Source organism: Cetorhinus maximus, chromosome 36 (assembly GCF_964194155.1).
Source record: "Cetorhinus maximus chromosome 36, sCetMax3.hap1.1, whole genome shotgun sequence".
NCBI lineage: Eukaryota > Metazoa > Chordata > Chondrichthyes > Lamniformes > Cetorhinidae > Cetorhinus > Cetorhinus maximus.
In genome coordinates this window covers 3,252,818-3,275,746 of record NC_135914.1, presented here as the reverse complement: position 1 = coordinate 3,275,746, position 22,929 = coordinate 3,252,818, and the positions used below count along the sequence as shown (strand labels likewise).

Sequence of the window (22,929 nt, the reverse complement as noted above, 5' to 3'; positions counted from 1 at the left end):
GCCCATCCATAATTGCCCTTGTTCAGAGGGTCAACTGCACTACTGTTGGTCTGGAGTCACATGTAGGCCAGACCAGGTAAGGACAGCAGATTTCCTTTCCTAATGGACATTAGTGAACCAGATGGGTTTTTATGACAATCGGCAATGGTTTCACGGTTATCATTAGACTTTTTAATTCCAGATTTTTATTAGATTCAAATTCCACCATCTGACATGGCGGGATTCAAAGCAAGGTCCCCAGAGGATTACCCCTCGGTTTCTGGATTACCGGTGACAATACCACTATGCCATCACCTCCCACTTCACTGTATGTGAAGAGAGTGTTTGGCAAGTGCCATTGCCATGAAGAGTGTACCAGTGATAGTGATTGTCACAAAAGTATAATAATTGTCACAAAAGTATAGTAACTCTCACAAGATTATTGTGATTTATCATAAAAGTAGGTGAATAGTGGGATTTGGATAGTTTTTTGTGTGTGGGGGGTGGGGGGAGGTGGGGGCGAGGGGGGATTTAATTGAATTGGAGACAGCTAGTCTGGAGGCTTTGACCCATCAAAAGGAGCTAGGTTTGAAATGCTAAATATGTAAACATGGCTGAAGTCTTAGAATGTGAGGTGAGGAGAATTTGCATTTTTAGATAAATGAGGGTAGTTTGAATTTCAGAGAGATGGTAGGATGTTACACCTAGCAAGAGAAGCTAGGTCAAGCAGTGTGTTTATTTTTCCCAAAGGTTACTGATAATATTAGCACCATGAAATGATATATATTATGAGAAAGGTAAGGACATATTGGAACAATGAGAATTACATTAAAAGGGGGAAACATGTATAAAGGAGAATGAGGCTATGTGTCAGAGAAGGCACTGTAAGATCTATCAGAAGTCTCCAGTATTGAAAAGCCTCCAGTATTTGTGCATTAAGCTGCTGTCTACAGAAACTGAAGCTGAAAAAAGCCACTTTGAACTCTACTATCCAGGATATTGTGTTGGCTTGCCTGGATCTGTTTAAATCTATTTTTTTTACTGCTGCCTTAATGAGGGTATAACTAGAAGCCAGAATAATTAGGGGAGTTAGGAGATATTGTAGTAGTAATTTGTAGACCTGTGTATGTGCTTGAAATCTTTTCTTTTGTTAATTAATGTTTAATTTAGTTTTCTAAAAGATCTTTAAAGTGTTGGAGGACTTATTACTACTGAATTCAGGGCACGCATCTTGAAATAAATACAAATTGCAAAATTGTTGTGATAGCGGGATTGAGTTTTCCCTCATGGATCCCATCCGCCTGGCAACACATCATCTGCCACATCATAACAATGACTGACAGTTAACTGCCAAGCAATGTTTGACATTTAAGCCAGGCAGCTTGATTTAAACAAGGCATTGCCCTGAGGAATGAGTCAGCGAATGGCTGTCACTTACAAGGTCAAGTTGCATGTACCTTACAATGATACAATGTATAAGTATGTATGGAAATCTATGCCAGTAACATCAAAATTGCAAGCAGTATGCCTTTTAATGACAGTCAAAGATCTAATCCTTGATCATTCAGAGAACTGGCATTGTTAGTTCACTTTTTAATAAGCATATAACCTTAACTGTATTATGCTACCTTTTTAACTCTTTACATTTAAATTATGATTAACTCACTAGAATTACTCTTGTTGATTAAAACAAACAAGACAAAGCTCTACCATTAGCAAGTACGTAACTATGAATCAAAAGATAAGGATTATGACAGCTGAGGCCTTGATCCATCAACTCATACGAATAGTTGGAACCCCAGCCCAGAAATTACGATTGAGCCTCAGTTATAATTAAATAGCTATTAATTAATTAGTAATTTTATCACAAGATTGGGCTTTAAACTTATACATGTTAATACTAGGTACATTCCTAAAGAGATTCGATGTTTGATATAAAGCCTTGTTACAAATCTGAAGTCAAAATGTCGACACAAAATGGCTACAAAAGAATTTATCTAAATCAGATTAGGAGAAATCTTAGAAGCCAAAGATGTAAAAAATATGAAGTCGTAAATCTGAATTAAGATTAAAAGGGCACATTGAATGTCTTCATTGTTCTATTGTCAAATTTAATTGTGCACAAAGTCCAAAACCAGTTCAGCTTTTTTAAAGAATACATCAGACAATCATTGGGTGATAAGAACCCACCAACATGTGGAGAGGGAGGGTCTTGAACCTTCTCTAGGGGTTAAAAATCCCATCTCCAGATATGATGTTAGCTAGCCATAATCTGGGGATACTTATCCAGAAAAAGAAGATACAAGTTTTTGTGGAATTGAGCACCCATTAAAAGTCGTAGCGGTCTTATGGATGAGGTAAGTGTACTCCATGTGGGTTATGTACTTGAAATTAGTTTAGTGCAGAAAGAATGCAGAGAATAATACCTATGAGAAGGTTTAATTGTATGGGTGTATGATTGTTCTATATTTGTATACTGTTGCTGAGTCAAAATCCTGGAACTCCCTCCCCAACAGCACTGTGGGTGTCCGAGTGCATGAATTGCGAAATGTTAGTATGCAGGTACAACAGGTAATTAGGAAAACTAATAGAATGTTATTGTTTCTTGAGAGGGGAATTGAATATAAAAGTAGGGAGGTTATGCTTCAGTTATACAGGGGATTGGTGAGACCACATCTGGAGTCCTGTGTACAGTACTGGTCTCCTTACTTAAGGAAGAATATAAATTACTATGCAGTAGCAACACGAGTGGTATTTTCCACTAGCAGGATGCTGTCATCAAGCCAAAAAAGACGTTCTGCCTATCACACAGATGAGTAATGTGGTGTATGGATTTCAGTGCCAGTGTGATGCTAGGTGTGTAGGCCGTACGTCCCAAAGACTGGCGGATCGTATCAAACAGCACGTCCCACCCACTGTTCGCAATGGGCAAGGTATGGACTGTACCCAGTCAGCCCGTGCTGCAAAACTCAAAGCACAGTGTCCAACATTAGATGAGATTCCGCGATTGGACAACCTTGTTAAATAATCTTCAGTGTGCTAAGAATTACGCTGACAACCAATTTAAGATTGTGAGTTGGGCTCACAATGTGGCACATTTGCGTGTACTGGAAGCTACATATATTAATACACAAGGTCCTGTTGTCAGCTTGCCAACCAATCAACACACTCTTCTCATAAAGTATAAATATGTTGCTTCCCCTCACATTGGTATTCTTGCGAATTGTCCTGATGAGTGCAAGATGAAAAGCTTTGACAAAAAATGTTTCTTTTCTTCAGCAATACTCGACTCCTGTACTACCAAATGACTATAAGGATGTAAATGCGGTGGAAGCAGTTCTGAGAAGTTTACTGGACTAATACCTGGAATGGGCGGGTTGTCTTATGAGGAAAGGTTGGACAGGCTGGGCTTGTATCCACTGGAGTTTAGAAGAGTAAGAGGCGACTTGATTGAAACATATAAGATCCTGAGGGGTCTTGACAGGGTGGATGTGGATAGGATGTTTCCTCTTCTGGGAGTATCCAGAAATAGGTGCCACTGTTTAAAAATAATGGGTCGCCCATTTAAGACAGAGATGAGGAGGAATTTTTTCTCTCAGAGGGCAGTGAGTCTTTGGGACTCTCTTCCTCAAAAGGCGGTAGAAACAGAGTCTTTGAATATTTTTAAGGCAGAGGTAGATAGAATCTTGATAAGCAAGAGGGTGAAATGTTTTTGGGGTAAGCAGGAATGTGGAGCAGAAGTTACAGTCAGATCAGCCATGATCTTATTGATGGCAGAGCAGGCTCGAGGTGCCAAGGGCCTACTCCTGCTCCTAATTCGTATGTTCGTGTGTACATATGTTCGTCTAACATTGCACATTGAGTGGTCAACTATGGTGTGGAATCAGGGGATGGAGTTTAGTTGATGGACAGTGTAACCCAATTGATGGTAGATAGGACGCACCATTGAAGAGATGTGTAAATAGCCCAAATACTGTGGAGCCTTGCAAGCCCTGCCATGCCGGTACAAAGAATTTGATAAGGATTCATGGCTGTCAGACTCTTGTTTTGAGAAAGTCTGGGTGGAGACCTCTGAAGGCTGGAATGGAGCCAGAAATTGGACTTAAGGGGGCACAGCATCGAGCATTCGGGGCTGCAGCACGGAGTGGTCTAGTCATCCACTGAAGATTATGGAGGAAAGGAAGTTGACAGAGTGACTGACTGGAAAGTCCACCCACCCAGTGCAAGGATATTCGGAGACTTGGTGATGTATGAACCAAGGGAAACTACCAATTTAGGGAGCTGTCTCGAACAGACTGATTTGGGGTTGTTTTACCATTTTGGGGAATTGCCTTGAACAGACCAATTTGGGGCTAACATTTGTGCTACAATAAAGTTGTCTCTCTTCCTTTGTATATATATTAAACTAAAGTGTTTTTTTCTTTCTTTTTAATAAAGCTATCTTTCTTTCCTTTTATAATCACCAGTAATTGCTTGATAAAACTGCTGTTTTCACACATTATTTGGTATTGAGTCACTCATCCCTGTTTGTCCAGAGTATGGCTCCAAGCCTAAGTAAGGGTCTGCAGGGGATCACATGGCCCTACAGCACCAAGGTAGAGCTCATGTTGAGCCACAGGATCTGCTCTTTTACAACCATAGGGGTGTACAGGTGTTATATGACACCTGGAGCATGGAGAAACCGTGGAAATGTGGAGACTGTGGGAAGGGATTCAGATCCCCACCTGATCTGGAAATTCATTGGCGCAGTCACACTGGGGAGCATGGGACTGAAGTATTAACAATAGTTGTGGAATTACCTCTTCGATACAGGGGGTGCATCTGCTCTGGGTCATATTTAGATGATTAAATATATGACTTTCCATTTTTACTGAAAATCTTGCAGTGAATTGGGGACTAAACTGGAGACTTGGCAAGCATGTGCCATGTTACCCAGCATGCCTCGCGGTGGAGCATGTCCCCTCTCCAGAGACGGGATCAGTGCGCAGGCGCAGGGGGCCACCCACAAGTAGGGAGCATGCGCAGTAGCAGGAATGGCGATGGCGAGCCCCTTGTTTGTCGGATACTTGGGCGGTAAGCTCGTCGGAAAAGAGGGAGCAGCGGAGCCGTCGCTGGAGAGGGAGAGTTTGTAACCACCCGGCGTGGGCCGCAAGGACCTGCCTGTCCCGCTTTGCAGCTTCGGGGCTTCGCACCCCACAACCCCCCGCCCCGGAAGAGTCCCAGCTTAACGGGCGCCATCTTGTTTCAGCAGGGAAGCAGAGCGCATGTGCGGCCATTTTGGTGACGCAATGGGGAGCGGGTGGGGCTTCAGGGTCTCTGTTTCCCAACCGGGTCCTAGTGCCCCATAAAGCATTATTTTGGCAAAAACTTCACCTACTCCCAGGCTGCACTTGATGATTGCAGCCTGGAGGAGTCCATGGGCCATGGAGATATTCAGTGTGAGAGCTTGCAGTCCATGCTGAGTTTTTCCAGCAATTTTTGTTTTTGTTTCAGATTTCCAGCATCTGCAATATTTTGCTTTTAGCTTTCCCTTTGCTTTGTTGGGACTTTGTTGCTTATTTTGGCTTCTTACCATCTGATTGGACCACATACTTGGGAGAGTAAGAGAGAAAAGAAAGTTCCTTTAAAAATAGGATTGTCATTTCTGAATATCTATCCCGTACTTACAGTGATAACTTTTCTAAAGTTCTTTTGCAGGATCTTAGGAGAGGGTTTACAGACGGGAAACTCAAACCAAACATCATGTCAAGATCTGACAGAATCTCTCGATTCATCAGGACCTGAATATCATCGGCCTTTGAATGTAGAAGGAGAAATGTTTGCCTGTTCAGTCAGTGGAAATAGATTTCGGACATCAGTGTGCCTGGAAAAGCACCGACAGACGCACACACCCGAGTGAGAGTGTTCCAGTGCACTGACTGTGGAAGGAGCTTTAAGCAGTTACACAGCCTGAAAAAAACATTGCACCATTCACAGCGGGGAGAAACCACACAGCTGTTCTGTGTGAGGGCGAGGCTTCAACAGATCATCCACCTGGAGAGACACCTGAACCATGGAGAAACCGTGGAAATGTGGAGACTGTGGGAAGGGATTCAGATCCCCATCTGATTTGGAAATCCACTGGCGCAGTCACACTGGGGAGAGGCCGTTCATCTGCTCCGAGTGTGGGAAGGGATTCACTCAATCATCCGGCTTACATAAACACCGGAGAATTCACTCCGGGGAGAAACCGTTCACCTGCTCCAAGTGTGGGAAGGGATTCACTCAGCTAACCCACCTCACTTCACACCAACTTGTTCACTCTGACAAGAAACCTTTTCATTGTTCCGACTGTGGGAAGAGCTTTAAAAGCAAAAAGATTCTGCTGACACACCAGCGCATTCACACCGGGGAGAAACCATTCACCTGCCCCGAGTGTGGGGCGAGATTCACCCAGCTAACCAGCCTCACCTCACACCAACGTGTTCACTCTGACAAGAAACCTTTTAAATGTTCCGACTGTGCGAAGAGCTTTAAAGGCAAAATGGATCTGCTGACTCACCAGCGCACTCACACTGGAGAGAGACCATTCACTTGCTCCGAGTGTGGGAAGGGATTCACTCACCCGTTCCTTCGACTGAAACACCAGCGAGTTCACACTGGAGAGAGGCCTTTCATCTGCTCCGAGTGTGGGAAGGGATTCACTCAGTCATCCCACCTGCTGACACACCAGCGAGTTCACACTGGGGAAAGGCCATTCGCTTGTTCCACATGTAGGAAGAGCTTCACTCGTTCATCCAACCTGCTGAGACACCAGCAAGTTCACAAATGACACTGCAGGGGTTGGATTCTGCTGTTATTGCTGCTGTTAATCAAATGGAGGACCGAAACATTTTCATTCTGACAGTTGGGAGTTTATTCTGTTGATGCTAATAAATCCTGTAACTGAGCTGGGATTTAATATTCTGGATACAGGTTAAATAAATCAGCTTTGCATCAAACACTGTTCGAGTCCCTGATTTCTTTCAGATAAGAGACTGATTAATGTCCTGTAAGACTGTTCCATTTTTGGGCCTTTGTTAATGGAGGACTTGTATTTATATAGCGCCTTTCACAACTTCAGGATGTTCCAAGTGCTTCACAGCCAATCAAGTTCTTTTGAAGTGTAGTCACTATTGTAATGTGGGACAAGTTGTCACAAATAGAAATGTGACCAGATAATCTGTTCGTTGGTATATGTTGAGGGGCAAATATTGTGCAGTACACCAGGCAGACATCTCCTGCTCTTTGGAATAGCTGCATGGGATCTCTTATACCCAACTGAGAGGGCAAATGGGACCATAGTTGAAGGCCTCATCTAAAAGACAGGATCTCTGACAGTGCCGTGCTCTCTCAGTACCGCATCAGATTATCAACCTGGTGTTACGGACAGGAGGGGGTCTAATTTAAACAGCCCTGATTTCTTCTCGCACCATCTGACGGTAAACAGAAAGGTATTTTGATTTTGATTTCCCCCTTTTTAAAGGTGTGCCGTATTTTCCAACCCCTCAGTTTTGGTGTGATCCAATTTCTATTCATAACCCCACAGCAAACTCAAGATAGGATAAACTCAGAGGGTTAGTTTATTTGTGCGCACTCAAACACGTGAGTAGGGGAGCAACGTGGCCTTTTTCACTCGTACAATTAAAGAGGGGGAATAAAGAAAGAATGGTTTTCAGGGCAAAGACCACAGAATAAAGAATTAGTGTTTCACATATGTGCAGAGTCTAGAACAAAGTCCAATGGTGTATTCTTTCACAGAGGTCAGCAGGATGAAGACTGATGTTGGATAATTTACTTTTCCAGTAGTGATGACTTCCACGATGTGTTAAGTACGTAGAAATGAATTAGTCTTGTAGGCACTGGTACGGAAGTACCAGTAGAAACGGTGTAGATGGGGAGCTAGGTATTCAAACCTGGACTGAGCCCTTTTTCTGAGCTGCTGCTTGCTACATGGAGAATAGCGGACTGACTGGCAGCACAGCAAGACAGTGTTACAGGTTCCTGCAGCTAGGGGGTAAGATCACATGACTCCCACCTGTCTACTTTGGCTTTGACAAAGGACTTATATCCCTCTGCCTGGATTCTTGGGATTATTAATGTTTCAACCGTTAAGAATTTGAAAGGAAAGGTGCAGGGTCCTTTGTCCTAGCAGACTGGCAATCTCTGTTGGCCAGGCCTGGCTCAGGAAATGTAGATGGCCTTTGTATAATTCCCTTTGTATTTGACCTCTGCAGTCCACAGAGTTGTTAGTGTCGCTTCAGATGCTGCTAGATGAGCTCTTATTGTTCAGGGTTATAGGCAGACTTGGCTTCAGCCTTTTTAAAGTCTTTGTCCAGTTTTTAAAATTTTCGGAAGTAGCCATCTTGATGTACATATATATATAGTAATTGTGTATATATAATATATATATATATATATATATGTCATAAAAATATAGGGTGAGGGACTAGATTTTATGTGCTCATGTTTCTGGACATGAATTTGAACCCACAGCCTCCTGATTCAGAGATAAAGCAACCAGTGAGCCACAATTAACACCTTATCATTACTCTGCGTTATATTTCAGTTCTCGTACCTTCAGTTACTCTCATGGACACGCGCTTACACTTCTTAGTCTGGGGGTCACAGATTACGCAAAAGGGGGTTGAAGTCATAGTGATTTTAAAGTGTTTTATTATGAAGCAACAGTTGATATATGATACATAAGCATAATACAGAAAGACATACATAATGTTATGGACCATGATGGGAGAGTGCACAGTCAATTCTAGCCCTGTTCTCCACAGGTCATAACAATAGTTTAAATGTCTAACTCTCCCACAAAACTGGCCAATTATTTACCTTTGATACTGTTATTCTAGGCACTCTAATGAGTGGTGTGCCACAGGGATCAGTGCTGGGGCCTCAGATTTTTACAGTTTATATAAATGACTTGGAAGAAGGAACCAATGGTCGAGTTGCTAATTTGCTGATGACACAAGGGTAGATAGGAGAGTAAATTGTGAAGAGGACATAAGGAGGCTACAAATGTGGGCAAGTGTGAAATTATCCATTTTGGCAGGAAGAATAAAACAAGGAACATATTATCTAAATGGTGAGAGATTGCAGAGCTCTGAGATGCAGAGGGATCTGGGTGTCCTAGTGCATGAATCACATATGCAGGTACAGCAAGTAATTAGGAAATCTAATGGAATGTTACTGCTTATTGCGGAATTGAATATAAAAACATGGAGGTTATGCTTCAGTTGGACAAGGCACTGGTGAGACCACTTCTGGAGTACTGTGTATAGTATTCTTATTTAAGGAAGGATGTAAATGGATTAGAAGCAGTTTAGAGAAGGTTTACCAAACTAATATCTGGATTGGGAGGGTTGGTTTATAAGGAAAGGTTGGACAGGCTAGGCTTGTATCTGCTGGAGTATAGAAAAGTAGGAGGTGACTTGATTGAAACCTTTAAGGTCCTGAGGGGTCTTGACAGGGTGGACATGGAGAGGATGTTTCCTCTCGTGGGAGAATCTAGAACTAGGGGTCACTGTTTAAAAATAAGGGCTTGCCCATGTAAGATAGAGATGAGGAGAATATTTTTCTTTCAGAGGGTACTGAGTCTTTGGAACTCCCATCCTCAAAAGGCATTGGGAGCAGTCTTTGAATATATTTAAGGCAGAAGGTAGTGAAAGGTTATTGGGGTAGGCAGGAGGTTACAATCAGATCAGCCATGATCTTATTGAATGGCGGAGCAGGATCAAGGGGCTGAGTAGCCTATGCTTGCTCCATGTTTGTATGAATTTAAAATCTTTCCTAGTCTTCTGACCTACCAATAATATTTGCAGCATTGTATGACTTCTCTTTCGATTTGATACCACCCTTAACTTCCTCAGTCAGCCACGGATTATACATCTTTCTGCTGGAGTCTTTCTTCCTCAATGGAATATATCTTTGTTCAGAGTTATGAAATATCTCCTTAAACGTCTATCCCTGCAGCCAACTCTGTCTCCATAACCCTTGTAATTGCCTTTATTTAAGGTTATGAAACTAGTTATGGATCCACATTTCTCACTCTCAAACTGAATGTGACATTCTATCGTGTTATGATCACTTTTGCCTAGAGGATCCTTTACTATGAGATCCTTAATTAATTTCAGTTTCATTACACATTACCAGATTTAAAATGGCCTGGTAGGTTCCAGAATGTATTGTTCTGAGAAACTTTCCAAAATACACTGTATGAACTCATCCTCCAGACTACCGTTGCCAATTTGATATGTCCAACTGATGTGGAAATTGAAGTCACCCATGATTATTGCAGTACCTTTCTTGCAAGCACCAATTATATATTGATGTATTCTCTGTCTTACCGTGTAGCTATTGTAAGGGGGCCTATAAACTACTGCCAGAAGTGACTTATTTACTTTACTATTTCTTACCTCCATCCAGATTGATTCTACATCTTGATCTTCTGAACTAAGATCATTTCTCACTACTGTATTTTTTTCCTTTATTAACAGAACTACCCCACCTCCCTTTTTCTTTCCTCCTGTCCTTCAGAATAGTCATATTCAGGTCCCAGCTTTGGCCACATCTCGATAATGGTTATTATATCATACTCATTTACTTCTATTCACGCTATCAATTTATTCATCTTGTTATGAATTCAGATAAAGGGCCTTTAATTCTGCCTCTTTTGTTTTTGTTTATTTGCTGGGGCGCATTTATGTTTGTATGATCTGTCCCTTCCTGTTGCACACTGATTATCATTACCTGTATCATTACCCTGAACTATTGCCTTGTCCTTTCTCTTTAATCTCCCCTAAGTGACTCGTAACAAGCCCCCCCCCTCTCCCCCCAACACTCCACTATTTAGTTTAAAGTCCTCACTACAGTCCTGGTATTATGATTTGCAAGGATACTGGTCCCATATAGTTTGGGCAAAGGCCTTCCCACCAGTACAGCTCCCTCTTTCCCCAGTGCTGTTGCCAGTGCCTTATGCATTAAAATCCATTTCTCCCACATGAGACTTTGAGCCACACATTCAGCACTCTGGTCTTATTTTCCCTATTCCAATTTTATTCATTTAGTAATTCAGAGATTATTACCTTTGAGGTTCTGCTTTTTTAAAATTAACACCTAGATGCTCATATTCCCTCAGCAGAACCTTTTTCTTACTCCTACCCACATAATTGGTATCCATGTGGCCCACGGCAACTGGATCCTTCCCTTCCCACCCCAAGTTCCTCCCCAGTCCCAAGGAGATACCCTTAACCCTGGCACCAACAGGCAACAGGGGAGGTACTGCTCTGACCATGCACAGTACATATGGTTGTGGAACATACTGATCAGGAGCTGGTAGGAGATTACTTTGAACTACAGAGACTATGGAGTCCAGTAACCGAACATTCAGTTCAACTAGCCTCTGCTGGTATTTATATACAACATGAGTCACTTTCCTTGCCATCTACCTCATCTCAGCTTATCTTTCAAATCCATTTTCTCTCGTGTGCTCAACTAGTTTCCTTTTGAAAGGATCTTAAGCTATTCAGCTCAACCATTTCTTATGCTAGCAAATTTCATATTCTAGCCACCCTCATTGAGAAAAAAAATCCTTATTTCCCTGTTGGATTTATTAGTGACTATCATGTACTTGTGGCTATAGTTTTTGATTCTCCCACATTGGCTCCATATCTACCCTCTCCATCCCATTTTTAAATTTAAGGGCCTCTATCACCCCTATGTCTTCCCTTTTCTAAAGAGAAAAAAACTCAACCTTTTACCCCCAATAACTGTAATCTCTCAGTTCTGGCATCATCCTTTCAAGTCAATTTCCAGTGCTTCTTTGTCCTTTCTATAGTACAAAGACCAGAACTGTGCATAGGATCTTATACAAATTGAACATAATTTCACTGTTTCCGAATTCTGTATCCCTATAAAAAATATCAGTCCATTTGTGAGCATTTTAATTGATTTGTTGACCTGTGATGATGTTTTTCATTGTTTCTTCACCTGTATTCCGAGGTTTTTTTGCTGTTCTACCCCATTAACTGTCTTATTCTCTAAAATGTATGTGTTGCTTGTACTTTTCTCACCAAATTACATCATCACATGTCATCTATGTTAAAGCTCATTTGCCAGTCTGCAAGCTTTCTAATCCCGACTTGCATTATGCGGCATTCTTCCTCAGTGTTACATATGCACAGCAGTTTGTTATCAGCTACAAATTTTGACATTAAGTTACTTGTTCCCACGTCCAAATCATTAATGTAAATTGTGAATAACAGTGATGCTAGCACTGATCCTTGTGAATCACCATTTGCAGCCTTTTTCCAATTTGAAATTGGTGAGGGGTGGGGGTGGATTGCGTAGACTTCATCAGAGCAGCCGATCCAGGCATTTGGGTTTATACATAATTTATGTACTTATTTTCCGTATGGCGCCCCTGGCCCCAATCTCTATTCGGATACCGAAACATTAATTTTTTTTGTCACTAAATCAAGCTGTCAATGGCAGATTATTTACCCAGAATACCAAGCGGCCTGCAGAACGTCCCCTATGAATGTAGGAGCCCAGTGCGCAGGTGCAGGATCGGTGTGTGCTCTGAGCATGCTCAATGTGAGTGATGGCGAGAGAGCGAGGAAGAGCTTGTGAACAAAGAGGAGCAGGGGGGCCTAGAAACCGCGCGTGAACAACGAAAGAGGGGTGAGAGGGGCGACAAACCGCGGGTGGCCTGGGGAGTTTATATATCTCTTGAGTGGAATAAGAGTCCATGGACTCCGGGTTGACCGCATAGGGACAGAGCCGGGCCAGCGGCCCTCATTGGTCGCCATCTTGGTGAAGGAAGCGGGGGCTTCCTTCTCCGTGACAGGCCTGGGTTACCCGGGCAACCGCCCGGACGTTGCCATCTTGGTGAGGGAGGCGGGTCTTCCTCCCCGGCAGCCGCCATCTTGGACAGTTCTCTTTCCAATGGAGACAGATGGAGGGTTTTTATTACAGCTTTGGGGTGGGCTGAAACATGTACCATAGAAACTAGAATTGACTGTTTTGAATTTCTATCCTGTACTTACAGTGAAGATTTTTTTGACTCTTTTTACAGTGAATTAGATGGGCAGGATTTACAGAGAGGAAAATCAAATCAAACATCACACCAAGATCTGACAGAGGCATTGAATTCATCAGGACCAGGATATTATTGAATGTGGAAGGGGAAATGTTTGTCCATGGGAAAAGTTTTCAACGATCAGTGTGATTACAAGAACACCGAGGCGCGCGCACAGAGCTGGAAACTGGTGAGAGGCCATTCACCTGCTCCTCCTATTGGAAGGCATTCCACACAAAGCAGAAATGCTGACTCGCCAGCAAACCCACAATAGTGAGACGCCGTTCACCTGCTCCGCGTGCGGGAAGAGATTCATCTGTTTATCCAACCTCATGGCACACCAGCTTGATCACATTGACGAGGAGCCTTTCCGATGCGTTGACTGTGGGGACAGCTTTGAACTCTCCGAGGAGCTGGCCCAGCACCAGCGAGTTCACACCGACGAGAAACCGCTCAGTTGCTCCCGCTGCGGAAGGGAGTTGGGTCAGCCCTTCCATCTCGCAGAGCGCCAGCTCCTCCACACTCACCAGAGACCATTCGGCTGCTCTCACTGTGGGGAGAGGTTCAGCCAGTCAGTGCACCTCACGGAGCACCAGCGCGTTCACACCAAGGACAGGCCTTTCAGCTGCACCCAGTGCGAGAAGAGATTCTCGCAATTCTCCCACTACGCTGACCACCAACTGGTTCACTCGGGTAAGAGGCCTTTTAAGTGCTTAGAATGTGAGAAGACCTTTAAGAGAAGTAGTGATCTCCTGAGACACCAGTACACACACACTGGGGAGAGGCCGTTCATCTGCTCTGTCTGTGGGAAAGGATTCACCCGTTCGATCCACCTTCTGACGCACAAGCAAGTTCACACCGGGGAGCAGCTGTTCACCTGCTCCGTGTGTGGGAAAGGATTCACGCGTTCAGTCCATCTCCTGATGCACAAACGCGCTCACACAGGGGAGAGACCGTTCATCTGCTCGGTGTGCGGGAAGGGTTTCACTCGCCCATCTGACCTTCTGACACACAAACGCGTTCACACAGGGGAGAGGCCGTTCACCTGCTCTGTGTGCGGGAAGAGATTCACTCAGTCGTCCCACCTGCTGACACACCAGCGGGTTCACACCGGGGAGAGGCCGTTCACCTGCACCGTGTGCGGGAAGAGTTTCCCTCGTTTGTCCCATCTTTTGATACACGAGCGTGTTCACACCGGGGAGAGGCCGTACATTTGCCCCGACTGTGGGAAGGGATTTTCTTGTCTACAACACCTGCTGAAACACCGGCCTGTCCACACCGGGGAGAGGGCGTTCAGCTGCTCCGTGTGTGGGAAACGTTTCACTCAGTCATCCAGCCTCCAGAGACACCGGCGCACTCACACCGGGGAGAAGCCGTTCACCTGCTCTGTGTGTGGGAAGAGATTCGCTCAGTCCTCCCAATACACAGAACACCAACGCGTTCATTCCGATAAGAGGCCTTTCAAATGCTCGGAATGTGAGAAGACCTTCAAGAGAAGCAATGACCTGCTGAAGCACCAGCGCATTCACACGGGGGAGAGACCGTTCCCCTGCCCCGTGTGCGGGAAGAGATTCACTCATTCGTCCGACATGGTGAGACACCAGCGCACTCACACTGGGGAGAGGTCGTTCACCTGCTCCGTGTGTGGGAAGCGATTCAATGATTCATCCCACCTCCTGAGACACCATCGTGTCCACAGCGGGGAGAGGCCGTTCAGCTGCTCCGTGTGTGAGAAGAGATTCTCTCAGTCGTCCAGCCTGCAGAGACACCAGCAACTTCACATGTTATCGGCAAAGTTGGACTCTGGCGTTGCTGCTGAGAATCACATCCAGGATTGAACCTCTTCTCTTTTCTAATGCTAGATTCTTTCATGATGTCGAACAAGGGAACAGTATGTGCATGTGATAGTGACACACCCCTGTGCTCACAGTCAGATGAAGGCACAGATATCCCAGTAGCTGCGGTATGAACGGGGCCAGTGCACAAATGTAGTGAACAAGTTAAATATACGCATTCCAGTACGGCCACAGCTTGTTAGATCAGACCTGGGGAGAATTGGCAAATGAAGTTCAACACAGATAAATGTGAGGTCGTACATTTTGACAGGAAGAATAGAGAAGGTATGAGTCGAGGTGGGGTAGAGGAATGGAGGGAATCTCTAAATGCACCCGTCACTAACAGTTGCACCACAGGTTAGTAAGGCCATAAAAAAAAATGCAAATCAAGCACTAGGCTTTATTTTCTAGAGGGATAGAATTGAAAAGTATGGAGATGATGCTAAACCTGTATCGAATCTTGGTTAGTCCAGACTTAGAGCAGCGCATGCGGTTCTGGTCGCCATTTTATAATGGGGTACACAGACACGGGACGGTGCAGAGATTTGCAAGGATGATACCAGAAATGAGTGAGTAGACATATCTGGAAAGGATTGACAGGCTGGGGCTCTGTTCTTCGATAAAGAAGGCCGAGGGGGGAAGGGGTGACCCGACTGACATCTTTAAAACGATGAACGGTTTCAATAGGGTGGATGCAGAGGGAATGTTTCGTCTTGTGGGGAGGAGCAGAACTAGAGGCCGTCATAATAGGAGAAATCGAAAATTCAGGAGACCTCTTTGCCCCAGAGAGTGGTGAGAATGTGAAACTCGCTCCCACAGTTAAAGTGAATAGTATAGATGTATTTAAGGGGAAGCTAGACAAGTGTTTGAGGGAGAAAGGTTCTGATGGTAGATTTAGATGAGAAAAGATGGGAGGAGGCTTAAATGGAGCATAAACACTGGTGTGGAGTGGCTGGGATGAATGTCTTGCTTCTGTTGTATATCTTGTGTAATCGAGTTCTGAAACCACTGTATTATTTCTGGTTGTGTCTGGAAGCAGCATGACATCAAGCTGAAGACTAAAATCAAACTCTTACCAGGCTGCTGTCCGTACCACCCTGCTGTATGGCACAGAACCCTAGGTCAGTGATAGGCACCACATCAAAGCACCGGAGGCACTTCCACCACGTGAGGCCCATCACGAGAATGCAACGGCAGGTTAAAATCACAATGAACAAGTTTCCCCATCATGCCGCACTCAACAGCATGGAGACCATCCTCCAGGGAATTCAGCTTAGGGGGCCAGGCCATGTCTGCTGCATGGACGACTATGGAATCTCCAAGCAGGTCTTCCATGGGGAACTGCCTCAAGGCAAACAACATCAAGGCGGTCAGCACAACTGATACAAGGACAGCCTAAAAAAGACCCTGACAAATTCCTGCATGGCCGACCACCTCGCTTGGGAAAGGCACCGTAGCTCGAAGCAAGCTCCGAAATTTGGCCCAGTGTGTTTCAAGGACCATCTCTGCCAAACTCACAATATCTGATGTACCTAGAGGAAGGCCACAGCTTTCTTTTTATTCATTGGTGGGATGTGGGCTTCAATGGCTGGGCCAGCATTTATTGCCCATCCCTGGTTGCCCTTGAGAAGGTGGTGGGTGAGCTGTCTTCTTGAGCCGCTGCAGTCCCTGTGGTGTAGGTACACCCACAGTGCTGTTAGGGAGCGAGTTCCAGGATTTTGACACAGTGACAGTGAAGGAACGGCCGATATATTTCCAGGTCAGGATGGTGAGTGACTTGGAGAGGAACTTCCAGATGATGGTGTTCCCATGTGTCTGCTGCCCTTGTCCTTCTAGATGCAGTGGTCATGGGTTTGGAAGGTGCTGCCCAATGAGCCTTGGTAAATTCCTGCAGTGCAACTTGTAGATGGCACTGCTGCCACTGTGCGTCGGTGGTGGAGGTAAAGAACATTTATGGATGGGGTGCCAATCAAGTGGGGCTGCTTTGTTCTGGATGGTGTCGAGCTTCTTGAGTGTTGATGGAGCTGCACTCATCCAGGCAAGTGGGGAGTGTTCCATCACACTCTTGACTTGTGCCTTGTAGATGGTGGACAGGCTTTGGGGAGTCAGGAGGTGAGCTACTCACCGCAGGGTTCCTAGCCTCTGAACTGCTGTTATAGCCACAGTATTTATGTAGCTAGTCCAGTTCAGTTTCTGGTCATTGGCATCCCCCAGGATCTTGATAGTGTCTGTATTGTTATAGTGTTGTTAATAAAATCAAGAAAATAGAATCTGTTGTTTTGACCTTGATTTTCTGATGTCTGAAACCAGAAGATTCAATATTTTGAGCAAGGTTTCCCAAACTGTGGCTTGCGACCCCCCTGGGATGTGCAATTAGGGTCGTGAGCTCCGAGGCAGTAATGGTGGCTGTGGAGCAGAGGCTCAGATTTGACAGTCCTGGGATTGGCTGTGAGGCCACGGTTTTTTCTTTGGACCTGTGGGCGTGGTCTCATCCAATGAGCTCTGACCCCCAACAAGAGCCTGCAAAGTGGTCGGCGTCTTGTGTGCGTTTTGTGTCTCTACTCCCTGCTGTTTGAACACCCACCCAACTCAATAATTCCCCAGCACCCCAGTTTTCACTCTGGGGTCAGTCGCACCAAGGGTGAAGTATTAAAATGGGGCCACAGCAGAATAAAGTTAGGGAAGCACTGACTTAGAATCAACAAGCTGAACGAGGAAATACTTCACAGCCCAATACTCCAGATCGATATTCACAGGGCAACGTCTTTTGTCCAGGAATTCAAATGGACAGAATAGAGAAAGGAACTCTCCAATCCTTTGTAAATATTTTGCAAGTGCTGACAGGTTTCATTGATTCGAAGCCAGTAGAAGGCGAGAGCGCGATTAGGCTGGAAATATAAAATTAACACTATCTGGACCACAGATAGAGTACTGAGTATAGTTCTAGTCACCATGTTAGAGAAAGATGTGATTGCACCAGAGAAGGTACAGGGGGATTTACTTGGATGTTGCCAGGAATGGGGAATTTTAGCTTTGAGGAATGGTTGGATAAGCTGGGATATTTTCCTTTGGAATAGAGGAGGCTGAGGGGAGATTTAATTAGATGTATAAAGTTATGAAGGACCTAGATGGATATCTGCGCAGGTTGCCAAAATTATCAGTTTTCATCCACCACGGAAACCAATGAAGAGGCCATGACAGTGCTGGTGGAGGTCGTTATGTTCACCTTTCAACAGTCAGTCTGTTATTACCTCACCAAGGTCAGCGTCTTCCCTTCTAACAGTCCAACCCTGCTCCGAGCTGATGCCTCAGGAGCCCACCCCTGTCCAACACAACCGGTGTGCTGGCCGGGGAGAGGGGGGCACCTATTGTGACAGCATTTGCATACGTGAGAGAAAGTAGACCTCTTCATTGCAACAGAGAAACTATCTGGTAGAGGCGTTGACAATCGCGACAGATTTTGATAAGTTAAGCCATGGGTAACACGCTCTCGAGTCAGAAGGTTGTGGGTACAAGTCCCACACCAGAGACTTGAGCACAAAAATCCAGGCTGACGCTGCTTTTTGATGTTAAACTGAGGCCCTGTTTGCCCTCTCAGGTGAAAATAAAAGATCCCATAGCCGCTATTAAGAGCCAAGGAATTCTCCCCGATGTCCTGGCCGTAATATTTATCCCACAACTAACATGATCAAAACAGGTCATCATCTTTGTGGGGGGAATCGAGAACAAGGAGACATAACTTTAGAATTAGAGCTATGTGCATGCGAGTGAGTGAGTGCAACTGAGAGTAATTGCGTGCGTATGCACGAATTTGAATCTGTGTGCATGAATGTGACTAATAAAGCATATAGTACCCCACACTTTATTCATGGGGCATAGAATACAAGAGCAAAGAAGTTATGCTGAACTTGTATAAAACACTCATTTGGCCTCAGCTGGAGTATTGCATCCAGTTCTGGGCACCATACTTTAGGAAGGATGTGAAGGCATTAGAAAGAGTGCAGAAAAGTTTCAGGAGAATGGTTCCAGAGGTGTGGAACTTCAGTTATGAAAATAGACTGTTTTCCTTGGAGAAAAGGCTGAGCGGAGATTTGAAAGAGGTATTCAAAATCTTGAGGAGTCTGGACAAAGTAGATAGGGAGAAACTGCTCCTACTTGTGGAAGGGTCAAGAACAGATTGAAAGTAATTGGCAAAGAAGCAAAAGCATCCTGGGAAGAAAAAAAAAGCATCACTCAGTGAGTGGTTAAGGTCTAGAATGCATTGCCTGAGCGTGGTGGAGGCAGCTTCAATCGAAACATTCAAAATGGAATCAGACTGTTATCTGAAAAGGAAGAATATGTAGGGCTAGTGGGAGAAGGTGGGGAATGGCAAGGGTGAATTGCTGACAAGAGAAACATTTCTAAGCTTTTCGTCTTGCACTCCTCAGGACACTTGCAAGAATATCAATATAAGGGGGAAACAACAATTTATACTGCATGTGAAGAGAGTGTTGATTGGTTGGCAAGTGGCGTTGCTGTGGAGAATGCACCACTGATGGTGACTGACATAACTGCCAAGCATTGTTTGCCAGGCAGCTTGACCCTGATTGGCTAACTCCCTGAGGAATTAGTCAGCGAATGGCTGTCACTTATTTTGTTCTGTACATACACTGCACCTGGTTCAGCTAAAAATAAGTGGTCCTTGTGTTTTTATCTAAGTCAGGCCTCAGTCTAGTCATTTACTCCAAGTGTTGCTGTGGTAGTTCAAGCTAAGAGGTGCCAAGTATCAGGAACAATAAAGTTGAAATATTGATAGTTTATCTGTATCCAATTCTAGTTCAATAATTTCTGCTGAATATGTGCAAGGATGTCAGATCAGACCCACCATGGAAAATTAGTTTGACACCCCTGAGGTACACAATATCAACCGGATCCTCAGTATTTCTGTGACCTCCTCCAGCCCCACAAACCTGCTGTGTAAATACAAGTTGTTGTTGTTGGATTACATCCCTAAGATCGACAATGTCAACTGCAATTTCCTCTCATCCACCAACACAGCGGCTTTTTCAAAAAGCAGAGATATGATTTTTAAGCAGGACAGAACCTGAATATTGTCAATTGTTGTGGAGTAAGGCCCATGTACCTGACATTGTACCCGCACTGAAATTCATACACGCTGTTGCTTAATTGTTTAGTAGGCAAAACATCATCTTCTTGGGACTCCTGGCAGCAACCCGTTAGAGGAAAATACCACTCATGGAGCCACTGCATAGTAGCAGCGTGAAACGGCTTGCTTAACTTGTTGTTCGAATATTGAGATTCTTTGCCTTTTCAGGGTAATTTGAGGTAGACTGGGCACTTTCCAGGTCCGAAAATGGCGGTCTTTGGCCCATTTGCGAGCTTTTCAGCAAGTTTGTAAGTTGCAATCTTCTTTTCCACAAGCTGTATTGAGGATCTCCAATGACTCCTCTTCCTGAGTGATCAGAAAAAGCATCTCTTAGGATCCCTTCACGCGTCTTCCCTCAAACTCCTCAACTCCCTTCTAAACCTTCCACCAATTACTTTAAATCTATGCCCTCTATTGACCTCTTTGTTAACAAAAATCGATCACAGAATTGTTACAGTGCAGAAGGAGGCCATTTGGCCTATCGTGGGGGAAGACGGTGACGTAGTGGTAATGTCACAGGACAAGTAATGCAGCGGCCCAGGCTAATGATCTAGAGGGGGGACATGGTTTCAAATCCCAACACGGCAGCTGGTGGAATTTAAATTCAATGAATAAATCTCTAGTCACAGTAATGGTGATCATGAAACTATCATTGATTGTTGTTAAAAACCCATCTGGTTCACTAAATGCCCTTTAGGGAAGGGAATCTGCCGCCCTTACCTGGTCTGGCCTACACGTGACTCCAGAACCACAGCAATGTGGCTGACTCTTCAATGCTCTCAGAAATGACCGAGGAAGCCACTCAGTTCAAGGGCAATTAGGGGTGGGCAACAAATGCTGACCCTGCCAGCAATGCCCACAAATCCATGAAAGAATAAAGAAATAAAAAAACACCGGCTCTCTGAATGAGCAGTTCATTTAGTGCCATTCCCCCGCCTTCTCCCCTTAACCCTGCACATTCTTCCTTTTCAGATCCAGGTCACACTGACGGACCTGGTTGGTGCCTGATTTGGAAAGTGGGAGCTACTTTCCAATTTCAGGGAACAGTCTCTAACTCTATTGAGCTGTTGAACGTAGGGGCAAAAGGGGCTCATAGAGCACCAATCCCATCTCTTTAAACACCCTTGGACCTGGAGCACCATCTAGTTTGAGATTTCCTATTTTATCCAGGGTGACGATTTAATATTTAAATTCTTATTTTGATATTGATGGTGTCGTTGTCCGCAGCACAACCCACTGCTGGAATCTGAGCATCGTCCACAGGAGTGCAGGCTGCTGTGAAATGCTCATTTGACAGCTCTGTCCGAGCATGGCAATCTGTTTCTGAGCTGCCTTTCAGAACCGCCTTCTTGTTCCTGACGAAGCTGGAAAAGGTTTTGTTATTATTCCCGCCATTCTGCACCCTCTTCTTTCCCAAAGATCTCTTCGCTCCTCTAATGGCCGCTTCTGTCTCCCTTAATTGTGGGCGCGATTTGTTCCTATTCCTTGACACTGAATTCAGTTTGTTCCAAACTGCTGAGCGAATTCAGGCATCAACAAAAATTAGCTGGAAAAACTCAGCAGGTCTGACAGCATCTGCGGAGAGGAATACAGTTAACGTTTCGAGTCCGTATGACTCTTCAAGAGTCATACAGACTCGAAAAATTAACTGTATTCCTCTCCAAGAGTCATACAGACTCGAAACGTTAACTGTATTCCTCTCCAAGAGTCATACAGACTCGAAACGTTAACTGTATTCCTCTCCAAGGGTCATACAGACTCGAAACATTAACTGTATTCCTCTCCAAGAGTCATACAGACTCGAAACGTTAACTGTATTCCTCTCCAAGAGTCATACAGACTCGAAACATTAACTGTATTCCTCTCCGCAGATGCTGTCAGACCTGCTGAGTTTTTCCAGCTATTTTTGTTTTTGTTTCAGATTTCCAGCATCCGCAGTATTTTGCTTTTATCTGAAGAGTTTTCAGGCATCATTCACCCATAGACTCACACGTGCAGGTAAAACTCCAGAGGGTTCCTCGGTGAGGTTTCCTCTGGTTCCTGACCAGGATATTGCAAACCCAGCTTTCTTACAGTAACCTCTTGGAGCCCCCACTCTGAGCCTACAATCTTCAGCAGGGTCAGTGGTGGAGTTCCGCAGCGGGAGTGATTCTAGAGTAACTTTCGGGATCGCGTTACCATGGATGCTTCTTTTTAATTAATTAATTTATTTATTCACGGGACATGGGTGGCGCCGGCCAGGCCAGCGTTTGTTGCCCATCCCTAATTGCCCCTTGAACTGAGTGGCCATTTCAGAGGGCGGTTAAGAGTCCTGTGGACCAGCACACATCAGCCTGTACTCCTGTGGATGATGCTCAGATTCCAGGTGCAGGATGTCGACAACAATATCAATGTTAAAATTAAAACATTGAATTGTCACCCTGGCTAAAATAGGAAACCTCAAAGTAGATGATGCTCCAGGTCCAAGGGTGTTTAAGGACAGCAGATTTCCTTCCCTAAGGGGCATTAGTGTACCAGATGGGTTTTTATGACAATTTACCATGGTCACCATTACTGAGACTAGCTTTCAATTCCAGATATATTAATTGAGTTTAAATTCCACCAGCTTCCATGGTGGGATTTGAATCCAGAGCGTTAGCTTGGGCCTTTGGATTACCGGTCGATTGAAGTTACCATTATGCCACCACTTTCACCCATGCTTTGGATTGTGTATTTGGAGCTCTGTCAAACAAGCACAAATCAATCAAACAGGGAATTCATAGAGATATAAGCAAAATACTGCGGATGCTGGAAATCTGAAACAAAAACAAAAATACCTGGAAAAACTCAGCAGGTTTGACAGCATCTGCGGAGAGGAATAC

At 44.5% G+C, this 22,929-nt stretch overlaps 1 protein-coding gene across 1 annotated transcript; it reads left to right on the top strand.

The window, feature by feature from the left end:
* Nucleotides 1–5,369: 5,369 nt before the first annotated feature.
* LOC144672202 (uncharacterized) lies at nt 5,370–16,468 on the top strand. Its single transcript, XM_078534020.1, has 3 exons — nt 5,370–6,784; nt 12,489–12,603; nt 13,313–16,468. Exons 1-3 carry the CDS (start codon nt 6,032–6,034, stop codon nt 14,923–14,925), a joined length of 2,481 nt encoding a protein of 826 aa, XP_078390146.1. The 5' UTR covers nt 5,370–6,031; the 3' UTR covers nt 14,926–16,468.
* Nucleotides 16,469–22,929: the final 6,461 nt, after the last annotated feature.